A 21,058-nucleotide genomic window follows, 5' to 3' on the forward strand; every position below is an offset into this window, starting at 1 on the left:
ATATAGGTTTGATATGCAAAATATTTTCCCAAGGGTTTCACATTTCCACCCTCATTTTTATCGAAAGGGCTTTCAAACATTCCGGACTTAGAATAGTTTGTTACCCTTATGTCTTTTCTACTACAGACCACATTTCTGTAGCTTTTCATGACCTTTAGATTGTTTTGCTTTTTATCCAGTAAGAACCTCAAAGAATGGAGGTAAGGAAAGATAGTAAAGTTTAGATCTCATTTTTAGCAATTAATTCAATAAATTATTGGGTGCCTGTCAAGTGAGGAAAGCCACAACCCGGACATATTCTAGTGTCAAGTACAGAGCTCAACACAGTAAATATTTTGTAAGTTTCTGTAGAAAGCATGAGTGAATAAATGAATAACGATATGAATCAAGGAGAGTAGCTTCTCTAAGGTACCCAGAGATTTGACGCCTAGAATATCAGAGCCAAATATCAAATTTTGCTGGATAGTTCCTGAACTATCACACCGGGCGAGAACAAAGGGGAAATAATTAGAATGAACAGGATGACGTCAACGGGATCTAGGCCGCGGCCAATTCTGTCTGCCCTAGGCTTCCGTAGTAAGAAAGGTCTTGAAGTCGTTTTCGCGCTCGCGGCCGGTAGTGACGTCACGAGATTTGGATGGTGCGCAAAAGTCGCCGGGGCAGCTGGGTACGGAGCGCGCGCGGGACTTTCGAGCGTCTGACCCGGGAACACCACCAGCCATGAGCCTCTGGGCGGACAAGTACCGGCCCTGCTCGCTTGCGCGGCTGGACTACCACAGGGAGCAGGCGGCCGGGTTGCGCAGCCTGGTGAGGCGCCGGGCGGGGACGCGGGGAGGGGGGCCGGGCTCTGGCTTGGCCCGGCCGAGTGGTAGGAGGTGACCGGTGCTGTGGGGAATAAAACAGTGAAGGGGAAAGAGGAGGGGAGGCGGAGAACGGCGAAGGTTGTGCCTGTAAACGAGGATAGGTTGGCTGAGAACTGTCATCTGAGCCAAGACGAGTCCCAGATGGAGTGAGAAAACCCGGGTACAGATGCGGGGGGAAGTGGAACTGGTGGAGGGAACAGCAAGTACAAAGTTTCGGAGACAGGAGTGTGCGCAGCTTCTTCTGGGGTCCTTCAGCCAGTGTAGCTGGGTAATAGTGGGCCAGAGGGAAGAGGAATAGGAAATGGGATATGTGTGTTTGGGATGCGGTGCAAATTCAATAAATTCCATAGAGGTGGGTGGGAAGCCTTTGGAAGGTTTGGAGCAGAGAAGTGATGTCATGCCGTTGATTTTTTTAAACTAGCTTCCTTAAAATTTCCTGGTGTCATTGTCCTCCTTTACAGATGGGAAGGTATTTGGCTTATTAATTTCTAAGGTCATTTATAATTCTAAAATAAGTTAATTAGGTTGTCCTTGAGTTTAATTCCATGTGGAAGACCCTCTTCTCTCCCCCCCCCCATCCTGATGCCTATTTTATGTTGTTTATAAAATGCTGATGGCAATGTTTATGAGATGCGAACTAAATTTTGTAGGGAGTGGACAGGGAAGAGGGTCTTCAGAAAAATCTTGTGTCCCTGGAAGCCATTTATCCACCCCTTTCAAGGACCTAAAACTACCACGTGCTGATAAAAGTGTTTTTGCTCACCAATTACAGGTACTACTTAAGTACCTTTTAAAAAGGAGAACTAGTAAAAAAGGGAACTCCATCCGTTTATATGATGGTCATTAGAAGAGTTGATAGTGTTGTGAGATAGGTTTTTTTTCCTCTTCGTTAATTATTGGTATTCCATCTGTGATAATTAAATATAAACCTGTTATATCTGTATACTTTATTTATAGACAAATTGCATTTTCTCACAATAGCTTTCACTTCATTTTTCTTAGACAAAAGATACATTTTACATTATCTGTGGCATTTTTTACAGAATTTGGAAAAAATGTTTTGGACAAAAATTTAATATACTCATGAGTTAACAGATTTGCTTTTAAAAAATGTTTACCTGTTTATTTTTGAGTCTACAGTTTAATAAAACTGTGAAACATTTAAAGCATAACCTTTATTTTTATTGAAGATTAAAAAAAACAAAGGCAGCCCTAACCGGTTTGGCTCAGTGGATAGAGCATTGGCCTGTAGACTGAAAAGTCCCAGGTTCGATTCCGGTCAAGGGCATGTACCTTGGTTGTGGGCACATCTCCAGTAGGGAGTTGCAAGAGGCAGCTGATCGACGTTTCTCTCTCATGGATGTTTCTAACTCTCTATCCCTCTCCCTTCCTCTCTGTAAAAAAATCAATAAAAAATATATATATATTTAAAAAAAACAAAAAAAAACAAAACAAAGGCAGCTAGTATTTGAGGAGCATGTATTATTAGTTGAATAATCTCTTTCCTTGAGACATTTTTTCTTCAGTGCCAGAGTTAAATGAGTTTACAAAGTGTTAAAATTTACTGTAAAAGTACTTCTCTTAAGATACTTATTTTTCTATAATGCTTTTACAAAACTTGGTCCACAAGATTTTATACACTGAGTGGCCAGGTTATTATGATCTCTGAATGCATAATAATCTGGCCACTCAGTGTATATCCTATCTAATAAAAGAGTAATATGCAAATTAACCATCACTCTGCTACGCCCACCAGCCAATCAGGAGGGGATATGCAAATAAACCCAACCAAGATGGCTGCAGCCACAGAGAGCAGAAGGGAGGCTTGGGTTTCCCTGGCAATGGAGGAAGCCAAGCTTTCCACCTGCCCTTGCTGGCCCAGGCCTCCACTCAATGCTACAAAGTTTCAATTATAGAAGATAAATAATTCCCAACAGAAATGGCGGCAGCCACGGAGCTGGAGAGAGCAGGAGGCTAGGGTTGCCCGCGGCAATGGAGGAAGCCAAGCTTCTGCAGCCCTGGCCTGCTTTGGCCTCCGCTTAAGGCTACAAAGTTTCAATTATAGAAGATACATAAATCCCAACAGAAATGGCTGCCGCCACTGAGCGAGCAGAAGGCTTGGCTTTAACAGGCTACAAAGTTTCAATTGTAGAAGATAAATAAATCCCAGATCCCAGGGCCTCTGCTTGGGTCACCCGGGGGTGGGCACCATAGGCCCCTTGCCCAGGCCGCCCCACGGGAACCCCCACCCTGATCCGGGACACCCTTCAGGGCAAACCAGCTGGCCCCCACCCATGCACCAGGCCTCTAATAAAAGAGTAATATGCATATTGACCTTCACTCCAACACACAAGATGGCTGCCCCCATGTGGTCAAAGATCCTGCCCACATGTGGACACAAGATGGCCAGCAGGGGAGGGCAGTTGGGAGGAACCAGGCCTGCAAGGGAGGGCAGTTGGGGGTGATCAGGCCAGTAGGAGAGGGCAGTTGGGAGGAACCAGGCCTGCAAGGGAGGGCAGTTGGTAGTGATCAAGCCTGCTGGGGAGGGCAGTTAGGGGTGACCTGGCCGGCAGAGGAGGGAAGTTGGGGGTGACTGGGTCTGCAGGGAAGGGCAGTTGGGGGGGACCCAGGCCTGCAGGGGAGAAGAGTTCGGGGGTACCAGGCCCGCAGGGGAAGGCAGTTAGGGGCAAACAGGCTGGCAGGGGAGAAGTTAGGCATCAATCAGGCTGGCAGGGGAGTGGTTAGGGGTGATCAGGCTGGCAGGCAGAAGCAGTTAGGGGCAATCAGGAAGGCAGGCAGGCGAGCAGTTGGGAGCCAGCAGTCCTGGATTGTGAGAGGGATGTCCGACTGCCCGTTTAGGCCCAATCCCACTGGGGGGTCCCAGATTGGAGTGGGTGCTGGCTGGGTGCAGGGGAACCCCCCCCCCGTGCACGAATTTCGTGCACCGGGCCTCTAGTTCTATATAATAAAAGGCTAATACGCAAATTGTTCCCTCAACCAGGAGTTCGACCAGCAGGCAGGCCAGCCAACAGCTCATGTTCCTTCCCCCTGGCCAGGCTGGCTGGACCCCACCCATGCATGAATTCATGCACCAGGCCTCGATAATACACACACACATAGAGTGGCCATATTATTATTCATTCAGAGATCATAATAATCTGGCTACTCAGTGTATATCCGAGGCACAGATGTGTTTTCATCTTTATAGACTTCATATTATAAATTCCTAAACCAGATTGATCATCAGTATAAAAAACAGTCTTATACTGTAATGCAGCACTATCAGTGCTCTACTTTGTCCCCTTGCTCTTTCTTGTAAGTGCACACAGACTGACTTTCACCTCCCTGTATTTGCACTTCCTGAGGCTTTCCCTTGCTGACACCCCTAAATTGACTTGAAATACCTGGGAATGTTCACTACTCCCCCTCCACTTTTCCAGTCTAGCTTTAACATAGGATTGATGAGAGAGATAGCATGTCAGACTCCATCTTCTGTACCCTTGAGATACTGTGGTGTATTTTAACTTTAGCTTCAAGATCCCCAGCAAGATCAAGTCTCAGGTACCCAGAATGGTATTTAAGTTGATAATACACTCTGCCTTCTTTTCCTTTTGCTTCCCTACAAAATTTTTCTTTACTTCCCAAATAGGCCAAATGCACTCAGTTCTTATCAAAGGGTCTGTGTGTGGAAACCCAGACTAAGACAGATAATTAATTTTAGTTACTGAATCATAATTTGATGGAATGGATCTAATAACCAGTCTTTTAATTTAAAAGTTCCCTAGACTCTCGATTCCAATAATTACAGGCTGTTGTTGTTCCTTGTGATTAAGCCCCTATCCCAGTGGTCGGCAAACTCATTAGTCAACAGAGCGGCAAACCGCGGCTCCCGAGCCGCATGTGGCTTGCGAGCCGCAGTTTGCCAACCACTGCCCTAGGAGATTCTGACAGTCAGCCAGGTTTGGGATGGTATTGTATCAAGCATGTATGCTAGGTATATAATTACATAAAATTAATGCCAGGGAATAATTAACATTCCATAATTTTAAAAAATCTCTATATGTACATTCATACACACACACACACAAACATATATATATTTGAAGTTTCATAGGTAGAGATACAAAATATTGATATTTAAAAAGAGTTTAATTCTACCCAGAACAATTATGTGATTAGGAAAAGGAGTCATTGTTTGATTTTTTTTCTTTTCCCAGGTACAGTGTGGTGACTTTCCTCATTTGTTAGTGTATGGTCCATCAGGTGCTGGTAAAAAGACAAGAATTATGTGTATTCTACGTGAACTTTATGGTGTTGGAGTGGAAAAATTGAGAATTGAACATCAGACCATCACAGTAAGCATTTCACTTTGAGGCCCTCCAAATATTTATAGCGGGGATTTTCAGTCCTCATCATCAATACATTGCCCTCCCCCATTGCTGCCCCATATATGATTTAAGTAAGAATTTCACAGGTAATCCTGGTGTTCAGGATTGAGAGCTACTGATTTATAGACTTAATTATTATAACTAGCCCAAAGTCAGTTATGTTAGAGAGAAATATGAGCAATAGGAGATTAGGGTAAAATGTTGTGGTAGGGTTCATTTTAAATTACCTAGAAAATCAGTGGCTCATTTGGACTAGAACTCAAGGTTTTAAAAGCTCATTATTCTGAGAGCAATAGTGGGTATGGAAAGAAAGGGAATGATTTTGAGCGAAATTGTAATCGTGGAATAAGGCAACTTAGTAAAGATTGGCAGCTGACTGGAAAAGGAGGCATGAGGCTCTGGGATCATATCAGAGTTCCTGTAATCTTGCCCTGGCTGAGCTTTCCAGCTTCATATCGTGCAGTGCATTTTCATGCTCTTTCCTTTAGATCATGTTGAAGATCTAGTTGGAATGTCTGCTCTCAGTGCCCTACAACTCCATTAGAATTAATTTTTCCTTCTAGTACACAGTTTATACTTTTAGAGTACTTCCTTTGTTTTGCCTTATGTTATATTATTGCTTTTACATCTTTTACTTTGACAACATAGTATTTATTTTGAAATTATATAGGAAACATAGCATATTCATTTTCATATCCTTCATAGCCATTGCTATACTGTCTTATACATATTGGACATTGAAAAAAATGCGTGCTGAATGACTGGATGGTAAGTAGTGTTATTAATAGAATGTTTAGGATGATAGATTTTAGGCTAATGTTGATTAGCCTAATGTTCTGAGAAGTGGAATCACTGGGTCAAATGGAATTTCCATATTTAAGTTTTCTTTTTCATATATAATTATTGCGGAAACGCCATACTGTTTTCCATAATTGCTGCACCAGTCTGCATTCCCACCAACAGTGAATTAGTGCTCCCTTTTTTCCACAACCTGGTTAGCACTTGTCATTTGTTGATTTTTTGATGGTAGCTATTCTGACAGGTGTGAGGAGATACCTCATTGTTCTAATTTTCATCTCTGATGTTCAGTGACTTGGAGCATTTTTTCATGTCTTTATTAACCAGCTGAATGTCCGCTTTGGAGAAGTGTCTAGTAGGTCCTTTACCTACTTTTTAATTGGATCATTTGTCTTCCTTTTGTTAAGTTGTATGAGTTCCTTATATATTTTGGATATTAACTGTTTATCAGATGTATCATTGCCAAATATGTTCTCCTATACAGTGGGCTCCCTTTTCATTTTGTTGATGGTTTCTTTCACTGTGCAGAAGCTTTATTTTTTTTAATTTTTATTTTTTTTAAACAACAACAACCAAAGCTTATATTGATAGTAGGAGAAGACCAATGTGTGGCTAACAAAGCATTAATTTCACTATCATACCTGATAATCAGAACATCATTGTATAGTAGGTGGGAAAGAGTAGCAGATATCCAAGTTAAATTTTTCATATCTAATAAGGGAAGAGGTCTGGGGAGGTAGATATTGTTTCCACTAGGGAACCATAAGGATAATAATAATATGAAAATAACTTTATGTACATTCAATCAATAACAATCAGAAGATATAAAAACAAGCAATATCAGTTTGTGAGCATACAGGCCTTGTTGACGTAGTCTTGGGATAGCTGTCTGCCTCCGTGGTCAGCGACTTCTCGTCCTTGAAAGGTCTTTGATCTCCACTGCAGACGGGTGTCAAAATGGGAGTAGACGTCCATTCACAGTCAGGTGCCTTTTTAAATGAGAAATGTGAATCCATGAGCTAACTCCTTTAAGTTTGGCAGCACATGGGTTAGTTAGTAATACCTGGTAAGGTCCCCTCCAACGAGGTTGAAGAGAGTCTTTCTTTTATTTGGTGTCTTTTTCAAGACACCAAATCTCCTGATTGTAAGCCATTATCTTTGAAATCTTCGTCTCCTGGGAGCGCACTGTGAAATGAATTTGTTACCAATTTGTTAGTTCCTACAATGCAGAATGTCTGCTCTTTACTTTTCCTTACATTCGGGAAACAAAAGATTTAAAAGTCAACAATATTTTAAAGGGTCATAAGAATAATTATCCTCAATTCATTTAGTCCCATAGTTATTTTTGTTTATCCTGATTATTTGCCAGTAGTTTTTGAATTCAGTTATTCCTTAAGTTCTATAAATCTTCATCCAGTTCAAAAATATGACCTGCTTAGAAGCCTGCAATTTAGAATAAGTCCGAGTCCTTTTCATGGATTTTTTTCTAGACGTATAATATACCTACAAATGCATCAGAATACAGCTGTCCACAAATGACAAAAATTTAAAAGTGGCATGGTTATAGATTTGATAAAAACTTCGCTTTTCTATAAAATATAACATTCTAAGACAACAACTTCTTGGTAAGTAATAATCCCTGTAAAATGACATAGAGAGTAATATAAAATTTGTATACCTTTAGATCCAATTATAATTTCAACATATAAGGAATAATATGTAAGATTTTAAAATGAGGCACATGGCTTATTGCAAGCAGTGTATTGAACATTGAAAAAATTCATAAACTCCCAATATGTGAAACTCAAATACCCAGAGTATCACTGGCAGATGCCCCCACAGGGAATCATGACGCTTGGCTTGCCGGGTATCCCTGACTGGACACATGCTACCCCACTAAAGTTTCCTGTTTGAACTTGACTCTGAATCTTTGCACATTCCATTCTGAAGCAGAGTGCCTTAGCAATGTACGCGACCTGTCCCTTGCTCTTGATTGGAGCACAGGCGCACGGTCTTTCCCGATTGGCTAATTCAAAAGGATGGGTTGGCCTTTGCTGTTTCAAGATGGCGGCCCCCAGGGGAGCAGCAAGCCATGTGGCCAACATGGCGGCTGCCAAGTCACAGTCCAAAATGGAGGCTGTCTAAACTGTTCTTTGATAGAAAAGATGATTTGTTTATTCTCACAATAAACAAGGGAAGAGCAAACCGACATCCCTAAAAGATAGACAGCCACAATTATATTGCAGACTAACAGACAGAAATCTCACTAGCTGTTTCTGGAGACTGAACCCTGAGAGGGAGAGCAAGAAGAGCCCCCAAGATGAAGACTTCTTGGCAGCTGCTAGGACGTTCTTGCAATTTCTCTCACACTTTCAACCCCACCACACACAACTAGGCTTCCCCAGAGCAGGACTTGCTTCTTCTTTAATTAAACAACAAAGAGACACAAAAACATCAACACTCTTATACAGGCACACAGAACACACTAAAAGTTTATACCAGAGAATGTCCAGCATTAAAAATTACCAAAGCAATGTCTTTTGTCCCTGGTTCAGGAACTGCCCTCTCTAGAATTTCAGTATATTCCCAATGGACTATTAAAAAAAAAAGGGGGGGGGGGCTGGGATCTTTTTTTGTTGCCTCTCCCTCCCTTTGTCTGGGGGAATCTTCTGTGAAGATAAATCAGAGGCATGCTTCCTACGGGAAAAACGAGATGTAGACATTTATTAACTTTAGAATAGTTCTGAGACAGTGTCTAAATTTTTTTATTAATTGCCATCTTATTGGAAGAAATTTTTTTTCTATGCTTTTCCTTAGAAGCTTCTAATTTCCAAATCAAGATATGCTTCCCATATACTCATTCAGTTTAATTTCAGAGGCGTCATTTTCTAATTTCTGCATGCAAAATATTATCATAGGTACCCCAAACAAACTGCATTTTTACCCATCTCTCAGTTAATATTTTCTAGTTAAATCTTCTTATTTCTGTAAAGTACTTGCAAGTAAAGGCTTCCTATCAGGAGTATTAAATGAGGGCTGGGGTCTTGGGAGCTTCTGGCCTTGGAGGCACAATTTCCCATGTTAATTTTTTTTTTTTTTTTTTTTTTTTTTTTTTTGATATCTGTAGTCTGAGCAAACTTTAGACATGTTATGTAGTGGGTCAAATGTGGCCTCTTTTTCTCTCCCGGCTGTCTAAAACCACAGGAAAGGTTCCGGGCCCGGGTAGACCAAGCCTTATGGTGGCCCTCTAGATGAGCCATTTAGTTAACAGTTGGTTCGGGACTTCCATATGGGGCTCCTGCATTTCTGACACCTCCACAAAGATTCTTAGTCACCTAAGAACACCCCAGAATCAGACTATTCAAAAAAAAAAAAGAGAAATGTTGCCCCTTTATTTTCGGAGCTAAATGAGTTCAGCTCATTTATATGGCAAAGGTTATTTTTGCTCAGACTCTCAGCAATTCCAATTGAAAAGCCAAAATCAAAACCAGCAACCCATTTTTTTCCCTCCAGTCCTGCCTTAGCCTGGGTTCTTTCAACCCTTAACCTGGGTTCTGTCAACCCTGGTTCCACCTCGAGGATTTTAAAACACAGCTCAAATAAAGTCAGACTCTCTACCAAAGCAAGGGAAAGTCCTGGATCCAAGAGTTAGCTCACCCAAGTTCACCCAATGGGCAGAGAACCGGCGGGCTTAATGGGCCCTTTGCTGGATCCTAGCTCCGAGTCCAAGTCCAAGGGATGATCCCGGCTGAGTTTTCTTTGGAATCCTGCCGCAACTACGCCAAATTATGTTAACATAAAAAACCAAAAAAAAAAAAAACCAAAAAAAAAAAAAACATTGAAACCTGTAAAGAGTTTTTGTGAGTATATTTCAGCCAAACTGTCGACATATGCCGGGAAGCAGAACCTCAACGAATTGAGATAATGCTCCCGAAGCTTTTTTATTTTGATGTAGTCCCATTTGTTTATTTTCTCCTTAGTTTCCTTTGCCCTAAGAGATGTATCCACAAACATATTGCTACAAGAGATGTCTAAGATTTTGCTGTCTATGTTTTCTTCTAGGATTTTTATGGTTTTATGACTTACATTTAAGTCTTTTATCCATTTAGAGTTTATTTTTGAGTATGGTATAAGTTGGTGGTCTAGTCTCGTTTTTTGCATGGATCTAATTTTCCCAACGTTTATTGAAGATACTGTCTTGACTCTTTGATTAGTTTGTGTTTAGATACATTGAGTTTGATGTATATTCTGGTGGAAATTCTTATATACAGTGAAAAATTTAATAAGAAAAGTGTGGAATCTGTAGGAAGAAACTTGAACATAAAAGGACAAAGAACAAGAACTGATCAAATAGAAAGATGCAGTATGTCTCAGATATGTGAGTTAATATTTAAAGTATCTTTTTCCTCCACTCAGAGTGTAACTTTCAATGAAGATTAATTAAAATCCAATTGTTTTTTAATTGTATGAAATTCTTAAAGTACATATGAAATAATAGATTTCTGATACTGGCTAAAGTGACTTAAAAAGATTTGGAAGTGGGACTGACATGAATAGATATTAAAACATATTGTAAAGCTACTATAATAAAAACAGTATTGTATTGGCATGGGTATAGAGAATTAGGTCAGTGGAACTTAATAGTCCAGAAATAAGATGGAGGATCTATTTCAGATTAGTAGGAAAAAGATGAGTAATCACAATGTGCTAACCTAAAAAGTTGAATCTCTGATACTAACGTATAAAGATAAATTCCAAATGAAGTAAAGATTTAAATGTTAAAGTGAAACATTAATTTTTTTTCAATAAAATTCCTTAAACAGCCTATGAATCAAGAACACCTTTTGATAGAAAACATAGACGCTATAGAAAAATATATATATTCTTGGAAATATATGAATTTTTTAATTTGTATAACAAGCTAACACATGAAATCAATAGGAAAATGAATGATTATAAATATTTGAAAGGAACATTTTAGGTAAAAGATTTTATAAACCAACAATGGAAAAGACAAAAACCCGGTAGAAAATGGAATAAAAAATAGTCACAGAAGAGAAATATAAATAGCCAATAAACATGTAAAGATGTTGACCTTTGTGATAGTCAAGGAAAAGCAGTGTGAATCTATTACATATATTCAGTAATATATATACTCTCTTATATTTTATATATTATAATGTACATAACTATGGTATATATATGTACACATATATATATAATATATTCATCAGCTGGCAAAAATTAAATTCATGATGTAAAACTTACTGAGGGTGGAGAATGTTGGGGAATTGTATTCACTGCCAGGGGAAAAATGAATTGCTAAATATTTTTTTTGGAAGGGAAACTGATTATACATATAAACACACATACATAATAGAACTATAGAAAATATCCCTGTCAATTGAGCAAATTCTTTATTGGGAACCTATTGCCATGGAAATGAAAGCAGTGCAGGAGACATGTGCAAGGATGTTAATTATGGAATTGTTTGAAATGGCAAAAAGCAAAAAATAAAATACCCATCAATATGACTAGTTTTTGGGACACCCATGTTATAGATTCAAATGCAACTCTAACACCCTATTCCACTTTGTCTGAGAGGAATTGCCTAGTTGTATTGTCAAGTAGGAAAAGCAAAACAGCGAAATGTTTGCCACTTTTATTTTTGACAAAAAACACTGATGTGTGTGTGTGTGTATATGTGTGTGTGTGTGTATTTATTTTTGTGTGTTATGGGAAAGGCTGTAAAAGGACATATAGGTTGTGTACAAAGATGATCTGGTAACAAAATGGTTTGGAGATTTCTGGAGGTAGAGGAAAAATGTAATCTCAATAAAAACAGGCTGTCGATGCAATTTGTATAAAAAATGTTTATCTGCACAGTAATAAAAGAATGGGATTAATGAAGTTAAAACATTAGTGGTAGTTCTTTAAAATTTTATTTTAGTAAGCATTATTGTTTATCTATAATAATAAAAGCATAATATGATAATTAGACTGGACAGCTGAACAACCTTCCGGGTGTCATTCTGGATGTCCTTCTGGACGAAGCCGCGGCGGCAGGGGCCAAGGCTGAGGCGGTTAGGGGCGATCAGACAGGCAGGCAAGCGATTAGGGATGATCAGGCAGGCAGGCAAGCGTTTAGGAGCCAGGGGTCCTGGATTGCGAGAGGGTGCAGACCGGGCTGAAGGACACCCCCCTCCCCTGCACGAATTTATGCACTGGGCCGCCAGTATAATAATAATAAACAAAACAAAACAGTGAAATACAGGAAAGAGGAGAGCTAGCCAATAAATGAATGTTAAAAACATTTATTTTCTTTGTCCACAGACTCCATCTAAAAAGAAAATTGAAATTAGCACTATTGCAAGCAATTACCACCTTGAAGTTAATGCCAGGTAAGCTGCTAATGTACAAAAATAAGCATTTTTATTATTTTTTGTTAATCCTCATCCGAGGATATTTTTCCCATTGATTTTTAGAGAGAGTGGAAGGGAGGGAGGGAAGCGGAGAGAGAGAGGGGAGAGAGAAAGAGAGAGAGAGAGAGAAAGTAATATTGATGTGAGAGAGACACATCAATTGGTTGCTTCCTGTACATGCCCCAACCAGGGCAGGGCAACGAACCTACAACCCAGGTACATGCCCTAGACCTGGAATCGAACCTGAGACTGATACTCTACCACTGAACCACACCAGCCAGAGCTAAATAAGCATTTTTAGGATAGTGATGTTCAGACCTTTTTTAAAAAGAGTAGAACCCTTTCTTAAAGTAAAATCATGTATGAAAACACAGTGTATAAACAGATAAAAGTGAAGCTGCCTAGTGTGGTTAGAGAGCCTAGACCAGGGGTGGGCAAACTTTTTGACTCGAGGGCCACAATGGGTTCTTAAACTGGACCGGAGGGCCGGAACAAAAGCATGGATGGAGTGTTTGTGTGAACTAATATAAATTCAAAGTAAAGGAGCGGAGGGGAGAGCAAGAGAACCCTCTGCTCTTTCGGCTCCGCGGGCCGGATAGAACAGCCGAACGGGCCGGATCCGGCCCGCGGGCCGTAGTTTGCCCACAGCTGGCCTAGACCCTCTCACTTTGCCTTCTCTCTGAGAACCCCTCATTGAAATAATTTTGATAATTACGTTTTCTTGCTTTACAGAGCTTGGTATCTTACACAAAGTACATAGTAAGTTTTTAAAAAAATATTAACTCATTCAGAACTAATGAGCAAGATTGAATGGAGTAGGAGGAATCCTATCTAATAAAAGAGTAATATGCAAATTGACTGTCACTCCAACAGACGAGATGGCTGGCCCCATGTGGACACAAGATGGCCGGCAGGGGAGGGCAGTTGTGGGCAATCAGGCCAGCAGGGGAGAGCAGTTGGGAGGGACCAGGCCTGCAGGGGAGGGCAATTAGGTGTGACCAGGCCAGCAGGGGAGGGCAGTTGGGGGGGACCAGGCCAGCAGGGGAGGGCAGTTGGGGGTGACCAGGCTGGCAAGCGAGGGCAGTTAGGGGTGACCGGGTCAGCAGGGGAGGGCAGTTAGGGGTGACCAGGTTGGCAGGGGAGGGCAGTTAGGGGCAATCAGGATGGCAGGGGAGCAGTTAGGCGTCGATCAGGCTGGCAGGGGAGTGGTTAGGGGGTGATCAGGCTGGCAGGCAGAAGCAGTTAGGGACAATGAGGCAGGCAGGCAGGCGAGCGGTTGGGAGCCAGCAGTCCTGGATTGTGCCTAAATGGGCAGTTGGACATCCCTCAAGGGGTCCCAGATTGGCGAGGGTGCAGGCTGGGCTGAGGGAGACCCCCCCCCCATTCATGAATTTTGTGTACTGGGCCTCTAGTAGGATTATAAGCTAACTAGAGGCCCAGTGAATGAAAATTCGTACACTCGGGGCTCAGGGGGTTCCCTCAGCCCAGCCTGCACCCTCTCACAACCTGGGACCCCTTGGGTAGGGTCGCTAGGCCTAGTGGGGCTTTACTTCCCCCGGCTACAGGCAACTGGCCCCACGCCGCCGCTGCCACTGCTTGCCATCTGTGCAGTGCTGCCCCTCACCCCCCCGCCACTGGTGGCCTCCCTCTGCAGGTGACAGGCTGGGGTGCGATGGCTTGGTTGGCCTGGGCCTCCCTCTTTCTTTGCTGAGGGGCAGGGCCAGCCCTGCAAGGGGCTGTCTGCCTACCTGATTGCCCTAACCACTCTGCCTGCCTGCCTGCCTGATCACCCCTAACTGCTTGCTGGGCGGCAGGGCCAGCCCTGTGAGGGGCCGTCTGCCTACCTGATTTCTCCTAAATGCTTGCCTGCCTACCTGATCACCCCTAACCACTCTGCATGCTTACCTGATTGCCCCTAACCACTTGCCTGCCTACCTGATCACCCCTAACCACTGGTCTGCCTACCTGATCTCCCCTAACCATTCTGCCTGCCTGCCTGATTGCCACTAACCACTTGCTTGGGTGCGGGGCCAGCCTGGCGAGGGGTGGTGGTGGTCTGGTCTCTGGTAGTTCCTTGCGTGACACCTGGCGTTTTATTAGTGTAGATATGTATTCAGTATAAGGCACCCTGAGAAAAGTTTTACATGGATTATTATATTTAGCCCTCAAAACAATCCTGATAGGTATTACTAGAGGCTCAGTGCACTAAGTTTGTGCACTGGGGTGTGGGGGGTTGTTCCTCAGTCCGGCCTGCGCCCTCTTGCAGTCCAAGGGCCCTCGGGGGATGTCCGACTGAGGGCTTAGGCCCTCTTTCCCCTGTCAGTCGGACATCCTTAACGCTCCTGCGTAGGCGGGAGAGGCTCCTGCCACCACCACTGCACTCACCAGCCATGAGCCCAGCTCAGGGCTTCTGGCTGAACTGCGCTCTCCCTGTGGGAACACACTGTCCACCAGGGGGCAGCTCCTGCATTGAGCATCTGCCCCCTGATGGTCAGTGCACATCATAGTGACTGGTTGTTCCGCTGTTCGGTCGATTTGCATATTAGCCTTTTATTATATAGGATTTTCCCTAGGTATGTCAAAGAAAATTAAGAGAAATAAGGTTGGTGGGAAGGATCTGATCATAAATGTAGAAAAAGTTTTAATTCCATAGACAAAAGGAAAATGGTTTAGATTCTTGACTAGAAAATTATAAAAAGACACTGTAGGTATATTGACGTAATAATAGTGAATTGGGAAAGATTTTATGAAATTGACATTCAGCCTAAATTAACCTGGTAACAGGTTGGTTTGTGAGGCACATGACTTAAATGCAAAAGCAATATGTGGGTATAAATGACAGATAATGCCTATAATAAGTCAACAGCCTATAGAATTCTGACTTTGTATCTTAAATTTCATGTGCTTATCTCATTCCCTTGCTAAGGGAATCAGCTCCATGCTAGTGCAGGGAGCAGGTGTGTCTAGAGTTGTTCTTTCTCAGATCTTTGCTGTTTTGATGATGGGGAAGAAGAATGGAAGTTAAATTTGTTTCAAATAGTTATATCTATATTTTGAGTAATTCTAGATAGTCAAGAAAATTAGCTGTAACTAGGTAGTAACTATAGTGTATACAGAAGTGCTAAAGTAATTGTCAATCTGTTATTAGTTATTGCTCTTTTTAAGTAACAGTAAACTTAGTGTTTTCAGTGATTAATTAAGTTATAATTAAATATAGAATATTGTTAGTATTTTTTCTCAGTTTTAAAATCTTGTGAATGTAATTTAGTTTTTATTAATTTTGATTAAAATTGTAGCTACTTAATATCTTCAACATTTTTCTTATATTAACAATAAGGGCATAATACTTTCAAGTTGTGTGTGTGTGTATTTTTTTAATCATTATTTTTGTTTGTATAGTGATGTGTGTATTTTTAATCATTATTTCTGTTTATATAGTGATGCTGGAAATAGTGACCGGGTAGTAATTCAGGAGATGTTGAAAACAGTGGCACAATCACAGCAACTTGAAACAAACTCTCAAAGAGACTTTAAAGGTATATGATAAAAAAGAAAAAAAATTATTTTCATTAGACAGACACTCAAATTGTAAGGAATGCATATTTTTTAATCATTTTTGTTTGTATAGTGATGTGTGTATGTATTTTTAATCATTATTTCTGTTTCTATAGTGATTTCTGTTCTGAGAGAAAATGTAGTGGGAATTTGTAAATGTCATCCATTTAACAAATATTTATTAACCATTTATTCTTCGTCAAGGATTATGCTACTTTTGGGGGTAGGAAATCTAAAAGTAAGAGAATCATGATCTCTGTTCTCATGGGAGTTTACATATAGTTCCGCGGAATTGGATTTTGGTGGAAAGAGGGTTATGTATTTGTACTGCTAAGATTACAGGATTTAGAAAAAATAACTGGCCTTAAATGGGAGATATTTGTAATACTATCAACAATAAAAAAATATATTGAAAAAAAATAACTGTTGTTAGGACCAAAGTTATACGTTTATTATCAAATATCTAAATAAACAAAAAGAAAATTAAATAAGCAATAATCCCACCATTGAGTTAAAATTATTGTGGTGCATTTGTCATTAACTTCCATTATCATTTATATGTATGTATATATGTACACATTCTTTTTTTTTAAAATCTATATTGTTGAAAGTATTACATACGTCCCATTTACCCCTCTCCCCCATTGACCCCTGCCAGCCGCACTCGCCCACCACCCTAGGCCTTCACCACCCTGTTGTCTGTGTCCATGGATAATGAATATATGCATACAACTTATTTGGTTGATCTGTACTCACCTATCTCCACCTTCCTTCTGAGATTCCACAGTCTCTTCCAAGCTTCTATATCTCTGGATCTATTTTCTTCATCATCAGTTTATTTTGTTCATTATTTTGTTCACACATATGACTGTGACCATGTGATACTTATCTTTTTCTGATTGGCTTGTTTTGCTTAGCATAATACTCTTCGGGTCCGTCCAGGCTGTCTCAAAGGGTAAGAGATGCTTCTTTTTTACTGCTGTATAGTATTCCATGGTATAAATGTACCATAGCTTTTTTATCCACTCATCTACTGATGGGCATTTGGGCTGTTTGCAAATCTTAGCTGTTGTAAATTACCCTACAATGAACATAGTGGGGCATACTTTCTTTCTGTTTGGCGTTTCGGGTTTCTTAGGATATATTCCTAGAAGTGTGGTCACTAGGTCAAATGGCAGTTACATAATTTAATTCTTTTGAGGAAACTCCATACTGTTTTCCATAGTGGCTGCATCAGTTTGCATTCCCGCCAGCAGTGTACTAGGGATCTCTTTTTGCAACATCCTTGCCAGCATTGCCATTTGTTGATGGTAGCCATTCTGACAGGTGGGAGGTGATACCTCATTGTCCTTCTGATTTGCATCTCTCTGATGATCAGTGACTTTGAGCATTTTTTCATATGTCTCTTACTCATCTGAATGTCTCTTTTGGAGAAGTGTCTATTTAGTTCATTTGCCCATTTTTTAATTGAATTATTTATCTTCCTTTGTTGAGTTGTATGAGTTCCTTATATATTTTGGATATTAACCGTTTATCAGATGTATCATTGCCAAATATATTCTCCCATACAATGGGCTCCCTTTTCATTTTGTTGATGGTTTATTTCACTGTGCAGAAGCTTTTTCTTTTGATGTACTCCCATTTGTTTATTTTCTCCTTAGTTTCCTTTGCCCTAGTCTAGGACAGTGGTCGGCAAACTCATTAGTCAACAGAGCAGCAAACCACGGCTCGTGAGCCGCAGTTTGCCGACCACTGCCCTAGGAGATGTATCTGTAAACATATTGCTACGAGAGATGTCTGAGATTGTGCTGCCTATGGATTCTTCTGATATTTTTATGGTTTTCCTTCTTAGGTTTAAGTCCTTTTTCCATTTTGAGTTTATTTTTGTGTATAGTGTAAGTTGGTGGTTTAGCCTCATTTTTGTGCATGTATCTGTCTAATTTTCCCAACACCGTTTATTAAAGAGACTGTCTTGACTATTGTATGCTCTTGCCTCCTTTGTCAAATATTAATTGAGCGTAATGACTTGGTGTGATTTCTGGGGTCTCTGTTCTGTTCCATTGATCTTTATGCCTGTTCTTGTGATAGTATCAAGCTGTTTTGAGCAAAGTGGGTTTGTAATATAACTTGATATCTGGTATTATGATCCCTTCAACTTAGTTCTTTCTCAAGATTGCTGCAGCTATTCAAGGTCTTTTTTGGTTCCATATTAATTTTTGGAGTATTTATTTGTTCTAGATATGTGAAATATGCTGTTGGTATTTTAAAAGCGATTGCCTTGAATCTATATATTGCTTTAGGTAGTATGGACATTTTAATTATGTTAATTCTATCAATCAATGAACATGGTATATTCGTCCACTTGCTTTTATCTTCTTCTACCTCTTTTTTCAACGTCTTATACTTTTCTGAGTACAACTCTTTACCTCCTTGGTTAAGTTTCTTCCTAAGTATCTTAATTTTTTTTATGGTAATAATAAATGGGATTGTTTGGTTTCTCTTTCTGAGAATTCATTTTTAGTGTATTGAAATGCCATCGATTTCTGGATATTTTGTATCCTGCTGTGTTGCTGAATTCATTTATTAAATCTAGTAGTGTTTTTAATGGTGTCTCTAGGGTTTTCTATGTACAATATAATGTGATCTGTGAATAATGAGAGTTTCACTTACTCCTTTTCAATTTGGATGCCCCCCCCCCCCCCGCTTTTTGTTTTCTTGTTTAATTACTGTGGCTAAGACTTCCAGTACTATGTTGAATAAGAGTGGTGAAAGTCGACATCACTGTCTTGAGCCTGTTCTTAGGGGGAATGCTTTTAGTTTTTGCCCATTGAGTATGATGTTGGCTGTAGGTTTGTCATATATGGCCTTTATTATGTTATTGTATGGTTCTTCTATTCCCACTTTGCTGGGAGTTTTATCAAAACAGCAATTGCTCCCCCTCACCACCACCCCACCACCACCCGGGGGGGGCAAAAGCTGCCTGGATAGTAAAGGTCTGCTGGTGATTGATGTCCTCTGCCTTATGAGGGAATGACTTGGCTCAGGAAACCGGGGTGTCTGCCTTCGAAGCTCTAACCCCAGAGCCCCCAACCCTGGCTTCTGCTCCTACATCTCCAGTGCACTCTGCCCCTCCCTCTGCTGGAGCCTGAGGTAAGTGGGTTTACACTTAATTTTGTGAGTTGGCCTTTTAAGAAGGTGCCTGCATTTCCAGCTGTCTCTCACTGGCAGACTGCAATTCTGCTGCTTTTCACAGGCAGATGATATGTGGACACCCTTCTCAGTTCTGGTGCTCTTAGCTAGGGACCCAGCTTGGGGATTAGACCCCAGAGTTCTCCGTAGGAACTCCCCTCTCCCCCCACAGCTGAGATATCCCTCCAGAACTTCAGCTGATGTCTGTGGGAGCCCAGCTTAACCCTCTTGCGCCTCTGCACTTCCTACCAGGCTCTGTGTGGTTTCCACTTTCTGTACTTGATTATCAGGGTTCTCTCCAGCTAGTATTGAGTTGACTATTCAGGATGGTTTTTCTGTATTTTAGTTGTAATTTCAGTTTAGTCCTGGGAGCTTGTCATTGTTGCTTCCATTTATTCACTGCCATTTTGCACATCTATCTATGCACACATTCTTATAGAATATTTTGTGATGTTAAATATTCCAACATTTAGTACTTTTGATATTTCTTGCAAAATTCTTCATCAAAATTATGGTATAAGTTTATACTACTCTTAGTGGTAGTGGGGAGTTCCTGTTTTTTTCCCAATATTCTTCAACACTGGGAAAATTTTAATCTTTGTCAGATTTAGTTAGGGAAATAAATTGTGTTTTTATTTGTTTTTAATAAGTGTGGTAATTTTTCTTTTTGTTCATTGCTCATTTTACTGTTTTTTGAATTGCCTGTGTATATTCCAGGCTGTATCTTCCTCCTCAGTCTGTATTTCAAAATAAATATATTTACTTATTTATTTTTGCTACTATAAATGGGATTGTCTTATATTTCCTTTTTTGTTTACATATATGATAGCTGTTGATATTTATGTCTTGATTTTATATCCTGTACATTATTAAATTCTCTTATTGTTTGTAATAGTCTTTACAATGTCTCTTTTGGGTTTTTCAGATATGCATTCATATCATTTGTAAATAGAGACGGTTTTCCCTTTTACTTTCCAATTTGTATGGCCTTAAGTACTTTCTCTTGTCTAATTATGTTTAACATTTCCTCAATACAGTGGTTAATAGTAGTAGAGATAGTGAATGTTTTTGTCATGACTCTGGGAAGAGGAAAGCCCTAAGATTTCACCATTTAGTTAGTTGCTAGATTTTGACCTGAGGTATATCTATTTAATCATGGTAAGGAAATATCCATAATTTTTTATTTTATTGTTTCTAACATGAATGTGTGTTAAAATTTTCAAATGCTTTTTTTGCATCCATGAATGTGTTTTTATAACTTTTCTTCTTAGGTCTATTAGTATAATCCTGTACTAATAAAAGGCTAATATGCAAATTGACCACACGGTGGAATGACCAATCACTATGACATGTACTGACCACAAGGGGGCAGCTCCAGCGCTGAGGATGTCTGTCAGTTGGACATCCCCTGAGGGCTCCCGGACTGTGAAAGAGTGCAGGCCGGGCTGAAGGAACCCCCCTCCTGAGTGCATGAATTTCATGCACCAGGCCTCTAATCTATATATATAAAAAGCTAATATGCTAAGTGTGTCCGCCTGATTGATAGCTATGACACGCACTGACCACCAGGGGCAGAAGCCCAACGCAGGAGCTGCCGAGTTGCAGTGACTTGGCAGCGGTGGTTCTCAGGTGGCGCACCCTGAAACCAGAGAGGAGGGAGCCCGATTCCTCACTGGGCTGCGCAATTCCACCTTCGGCCATGGGTTATGTTGTTGCTGGGGCACTGTTGGCCTCAAATCTGGCTTACTGCACACTTGTGTTTGCATTCCACACCCTGTACAACAGCAACTTTGCAGAGTGCCCTTTCACACTCCAGGACCCCTCGGGATTTCAGAGAACCGGT

At 40.7% G+C, this 21,058-nt stretch overlaps 1 protein-coding gene across 2 annotated transcripts in view; it reads left to right on the forward strand.

The window, feature by feature from the left end:
* The first annotated feature begins 616 nt into the window (after positions 1–616).
* Positions 617–21,058, forward strand: part of RFC3 (replication factor C subunit 3) — a 36,877-nt gene continuing 16,435 nt past the window's right edge. The window contains exons 1-4 of one of the 2 annotated variants that reach the window (XM_080659355.1): positions 617–807; positions 5,081–5,218; positions 12,383–12,450; positions 15,910–16,007. In XM_080659355.1, the coding sequence (XP_080515481.1) occupies positions 721–807; positions 5,081–5,218; positions 12,383–12,450; positions 15,910–16,007 (391 nt within the window). In that variant the 5' untranslated portion in view covers positions 617–720. Of the gene's footprint in view, positions 808–881; positions 1,024–5,080; positions 5,219–12,382; positions 12,451–15,909; positions 16,008–21,058 lie in introns of those variants that run through there. The other variant, XM_080659356.1, reaches the window with a different exon arrangement.

Source organism: Plecotus auritus (assembly GCF_963455305.1).
Source record: "Plecotus auritus genome assembly, chromosome: 3".
Taxonomy (NCBI): domain Eukaryota; kingdom Metazoa; phylum Chordata; class Mammalia; order Chiroptera; family Vespertilionidae; genus Plecotus; species Plecotus auritus.